This window comes from Anarrhichthys ocellatus, unplaced genomic scaffold, assembly GCF_004355925.1.
Source record: "Anarrhichthys ocellatus isolate YVR2014 unplaced genomic scaffold, GSC_Weel_1.0 scaffold14, whole genome shotgun sequence".
Lineage (NCBI taxonomy): Eukaryota > Metazoa > Chordata > Actinopteri > Perciformes > Anarhichadidae > Anarrhichthys > Anarrhichthys ocellatus.
The window spans coordinates 7,546,003-7,552,002 of NW_022280044.1; the positions used below are offsets into that span (position 1 = coordinate 7,546,003).

A 6,000-nucleotide genomic window follows, 5' to 3' on the forward strand; every position below is an offset into this window, starting at 1 on the left:
ACACAGAGCATCCTTTCCTGACTAACGACGTCTAACGAATGACCGATAGTCCGTACGGTGCACTATGGTTTAAGTGAAAGCAGAAGATGGAAGCCAATGCAGCCAGTCCGAGGCGTCACACAGCCAACAAGAGAGCAGTAATTTCATAGAAAGGTCACCCAGTTGGTACACCGCCGGGATTCTTTGCCGGCCAACTCGTGCGCATGTTGCTCCAGGTAAGCTGACGCATACCAGCATGTAACCACTGGTGACATTTAAACGCAAGGCCGTCTGCCTGACTCAGATGTGCACTTTGCTCCAGCCAATTAAGACAGGATCTTTCACTTTGCCCCTGAAGACCTAGAGTGTTTGAAACATCACAGACTGACCTTTAGCTGAGGCAGTCCGAGGAGGGTGACATTTGAAATACAGTGTATCTACAAAGGACCCTTCCTTGGAGTCAACTCCTTTACATTTTATACAGTACAGAAGGATTTAATTATGCTTACAGGAAGTAAATAGTCCTACCCTCAAATTATGATTTTGAGGGTAATTTCTCAGCCTTGGTGGTGGTAAGCGTCCCAAAACACAAATTTATGAACCATGTTGTATTACACACAGACTTTGCCTGATAAAAAGGCCCCTAAAGGCTTAGTCGCTTATCTTTATTCAGGTACATAAAAATTTGTTTGGGCCTGCTGCTTTAAATGGGTAATGTCAGCCCCAAAGATCTGACATTATCGACATTATCGAGCAGTGTTTCATCGCTGTTTTGTGCATTTAAAATTGGGTTTCATGTTTGATAGCAATTTGAGCACTACACTGGTCATTTTGCCGCAGTAGTCTTAGAGCTTGACGTTTTCTCTCTGTGTTAATGAGTCTGTGATAATTCACCACCTTTTTGTTGTTGTCTCGGACGATATTTGTCAATGAATTTTACTTTAAAAACGTATACTTAACATCAACAACAACCTATTATATAAATGTTGTTGAGTTGTGTATTTAAATTATCCTAAATCTTTCAACATTTTTTCAAACCTAGAGAAGTAAATAACATTAAAACAAGATAACAGTACGTTTTATTTGATCGCCTGCCAATGGCGTCATTTAATAAATTGACCTTTAGTCGAGTTTTAAGCCATATTTTTACAATGCAGTTAACCGTGAGCTAGCATAGCTGTACGTTAGTTCCTTCTCTCTTTGACTGTGCTACTTTTTTGGGGTCCATGCTTCTCATGTGTTGGCAGTAGATATGCGATGGCCATAAGTAAGAGGGAAGAATGCACCTGGTGAGCTAATTGTCCAAAATAGACAAAATAAAGTAAATCTGTAGTCTGTGGTCGGTTTCTGGTCTGGAAGTCGTCAGTACCAGTTGAGTTCATAAAGTGTGTACATTTTACTCTCACAACAATTAATACATTTAAAATGAGCACCTGACATTTTCATTTTTAATATATTATGAAATTAAAAGCATTTTTAAGTCTTCAAAATGAAATAAAAATGTGCTTTTCCTGAACCAATAGAGGGGTTGTGCCTTTTTTTTGGAACAAACACAAACAGAAGAGACAAAATCTTCACTCCGCTTTATGCTCAAGCATTCTAAATGTCACATTAACACAATAAGTGCTGCTGGTGTTTGGGGAACAATGGCCGGTGTGAGCACCGAGTACCTCATTAACCAACTCCATCATGCTAAATTAAAAAGAGGTTGGCCTTTAATTAAAATTGAAAATGAATGTCCATGCTACCACGAGAAGCCACAATAGTTCTGAATAAAAACCTAAAAGCAAAGTGCTTCTGCACAAAAAGAGAACAAAACACAACATTATGTCATATATGTAACAATATTTCAATTGTCACAGACGAAATTCAACCTCTGCATTCAACCCATCCTCAGCATTTAGGAGCAGTGGGCTGATCCGGGTTAAGGACACTTTCACGTGCGGACAGGAGGAGCTGGGGATCGAACCACAAACCCGCTCCATCCCTGGAGTCACAGCCGTCCCCATTCAGTAGATAGATTACCACATTAGTGGCATTAACTCTTCATAAGAGGAGACCTCCATACTTTCGTAATAAAACAACACAAATCATAAGTGGGGACAAAATCGATTTGAGATCCATTATTAATCCATAAAACCCTCACACATTCAATTCATCCATGTGGTCTCCAATGACTCAAAGATGTTCTCTACCACAACATATTGACAACATTTGCATTAGGCCGATAAATAAAGGGAACAGAGAGAACCTTCTTCAGTCTAACCACCTCAGCTCAAACACAACCCTACAACAAGCTTGACCCGACCGCTGACATAATGCACCATTTCCAGATTAATAATAGAAACACAATTTCCAGTCTGCTTCCTGCTGCAGTCGTCATCATGTCTAATGGGCACAAACTCAGACGTGGTCTTTGAAAATGCGCTCTGCTTTTTGCCTTCGCTGCCGTAGAATGACGGACAAATGGAGCTGCACAGAGAACAATTACCTCCAGGATGATTGTTTCGTCTGCCACTGAGAAAGGGAGGACCACCGAGTCACAATTAACCTGACTGGCCAGACGGTGTGTTACACAGAACCATCTCAGTAAATGTCACTGGAAACTGTTTGGAAAAGGGCAGGTAGCTTAAAAAAGAATACTTGGCAGGAGATTGGATGAACCAGATGTTCATGAAACTCGTCCTGAAGTCAGTAAGGAGAAGAGCGAAAACATCGAGAAAACTCCGTGCCGTTCTTCTCTCTTCTTTTAATAAAGAAATACTGTCCAGTTCTGATATAACTGACGCTGTGTCTACGCTAACCTCTTTAGGAGCCGCCATTATTGTTTTTGGAACAAACGGCCGCTTCTCTGTGTTGTTCCTTACACACCTAAGCCCCACCCACAGCGATCATAGCTCCTCTCAGGATGCTGATTGGTCAGAGCACCGGCTAGCCCGACACAAACATTACTCGTGTGATCTCGTGACCTCACGAGCAGCCGTGGAAGGTAAGGCTCCGATACCATGAACTCGTTGTTGATAGTCTAATTCCGGAGACGATAATGCTACATCGTGAACAACAAATCCGTGTTGAAATCTGCAGGTAGAGAGCTAAGTTACGTTAGCAGCTCGTGGGCAGCACAGTCGGGCTTGGATAAATACAGAGCTAACAGCTAATGTACACATTGGTGACTTTCTTTAGTCGTTCCAAGACACAAAAACAACATAAAATAATAAGCAAAGACAAATATCTATCTATAAATCAACATTTATATTAAATCAAAAGAGTATGTCGAAGCTTCAACCTCAAAACACATGTTTATCATCAGCCTCTTGAAAGCTTAGAGATATGGATATGAAACAAAAAGAGAAATGTTAAACAGCGGTTTGCTTTGGCTGTCTTCTATGTCAGTATATTTGCATCTCCTTCAAACATATAAGTGTAGGAGAGAAAAAAAAAAGAGAAGAAAGTCTATTTCCAGAAAAGGCAACGCACAGCAGTTCTCAGGCTGAGCCGTCGCCTGCAGCTACAGAGTCACTTAACTTCAGAGTTAATAACCGGGCCGGCTGTTTTGCATCCCAATAACAGGATTCGGTTCGTCATTTAAAGCATGACCAATCACACCGACGTCCTGATTATTCAATTAAGTTTAACTTTAAGTAGTGTTTCCTAGCAGGATCTATAACCTGTGTTCCATCCTTATGGGGAGGATTGACTTAATGTATTGATTTGTTATTTATTAATCAAAAGATGAATTGTTTTTTAAGTTTAGCATATACATGGCTATATTTTTAATTGTACATAGATCGACCCCACTGTCACTGATCCTGCTATATGAGTCAGTATCGGCCCTGATACGTATACGATATCGGTGAATCTCCATTTTACACGCAGTCATTTTCATCCGTTGTCAATATCAATTTGTGTAGCTTTAAGATGGCTTTAATATATAGTAAATCAGATTCATAATGATAAACAGCACTTTGTATAACAGAATGTTGCATACCTTTTGAAAGTAAATAATTACCACCGACCAACACGTGACTTCGCCTCAAACATGGCTCGTCACGTGTCATGTCCCACGTGAACAAGCCATGAAGCTCTTTCTTCAGAATAATCACCCACCGAGTGGCCCTTGACAGATCTCAAGGATCCACTTTGCACATTTTTCCCCCGCTGATGCATTAGCAGAATCCAGACTCCATTAAAGAGTATTATCCAAGTGGGAGGTTCAGAGCACTCAGACGTTCGTAATCACTTCACCTGCCGATACGAAACGCAGAGCGTAGACTGATGTAAGGATTTGAATATCAGAATAGGTGGCACGGCGTAAAAACGTAAGGAAGATGCAACACTAACACAGAGTACAAACGAATGACAAGACTAGAGACACAGGAAGTCGACCTGAAACATCACCACAAAATGATGCAAGGACACAAAAACCTTAAAAGCCCTTGCTGCCCGACTACACAAATATCCTTAATTATATAAAGTAGACTGACCACCAAAAGCAGACCAGAAGGCTCACATCAGCTCAAGTTAAGTCGGAGTGGAAGAAACGTCCCAACGACGAGGACGTCTTCGCGCAGGAGGTTTGCATCTACACTCAAAGCGAAACACAGCAAGTCCTCCGACAATCGAGGTGCTCGTGGCGACATCGACAAAGCCCGTTTGATTGTGGGGACTGGCGCCGCTTGGCCCTCCGACGCGCAGCAATAATCATGCAGGTGGATGCACTTATACCCCTGCTGTGAGGCTGCGATGGAAATTGAACTCTCGAAAAAACCACGCAGAGTCACTGCTGAGACAAGCGTATGTCATGGTAACCGTATATATAAAGGCTCTCGCAGCCTTTCTTACAGACCAGCAGGTAGTCCGTGTCAAGCATGATTGCAATGTGACTTAGTGATTGGCTGGCGCATAACAATAAGGGAAAGTACAACAGTATGAAGACATAATCAAATTGTAACATGTAACAGGCTCTCCAGCCTTTTTAGGCGGTTTTTGTTTGCTTATGAGGGCAGAGCGACACCAGGCTGACGTACCTCTTTGTCCATGCTCTCTAGATCCTCCTTGCAGAGCGTGTATAGAGGCATAGATTCCGACATGCTCGGCTGTCGTTTCCGACGGGACGGTCCCGGCTGCTCGTCGTCCTGGCTGGACCCCGCCGCCTCATCTTGCTGGCTCTGTGAAGTTCCCCTGTGGTAACATGACGGACAGATGAGCATAAAACAAATTCAAAAACACGATGAATGTGAACCGCTTCAGTGCAGCTAAATAAACGGACTAATAAGCTAGATGCTTAAATAGACAGAAAGACGAATAAATTATAAAGGGTTATCATCTTTAGAATTAATAAAAAGGAGGGCCATCTTCACAGGAATCGCAAGAGGAACAACATTCATTTGCAAACACTGATCATACATAATCAGCACTTTTTCCTCACAACACAGACTATATGCGGATGCGGAGTGCGAGGTGAAAGAGCGCCGGTTGAGACCGGAAACCAACGATGGGAGATGTGAAGGCTCTCCCTCTGAAACCGGGGCCCATTAGATGCAAATCTTATGCAAGTGGGGAGAGGAAGGTTCCATGTTTCCTCCTGGCGGCGCTTAATTAAACAGATCTTCTTTGATGATTAAATCCAAGTTCATGCAACTCGCTGAAAACTCCGCTGTGCCTCCAACCCATGAATTATGTGGTCCAGTTATATTCTATGTGTGCGATTATTAATTAGTGCCATCATAAGACATATTCAAATGACCGTGACTGTCCAGCAGAAAGAAAAAGATGGTTAGTTTAGCTTTTAATCCTCTGGAGTTGTGTGAAAAAACAGTACGATACACAGAGAGGAAACATTCAGCATGTGTGACTGAGAGATGATTGACAGACGGAGTCACCGAGGTGACTTTGTGGAACTGTTGGTGAAAATTAAATGAGGACATGACTGGAAAATCAAATATATATATATATCTATATATATATATATCTATATATATATATCTATATATCTATATATATCTATATATCTATATATAT

The 6,000-nt window shown here is 41.7% G+C and overlaps 1 protein-coding gene across 3 annotated transcripts in view; it reads right to left on the reverse strand.

Moving 5' to 3' along the window:
• Nucleotides 1-6,000, reverse strand: part of ctdp1 (CTD (carboxy-terminal domain, RNA polymerase II, polypeptide A) phosphatase, subunit 1) — a 54,896-nt gene that overhangs the window by 30,964 nt on the left and 17,932 nt on the right. For all 3 annotated transcript variants that reach the window (XM_031853627.1, XM_031853626.1, XM_031853628.1), the window contains exon 11: nucleotides 5,007-5,160. In XM_031853627.1, coding sequence (XP_031709487.1) covers nucleotides 5,007-5,160 — 154 coding nt within the window. The remainder of the gene's footprint in view (nucleotides 1-5,006; nucleotides 5,161-6,000) is intronic.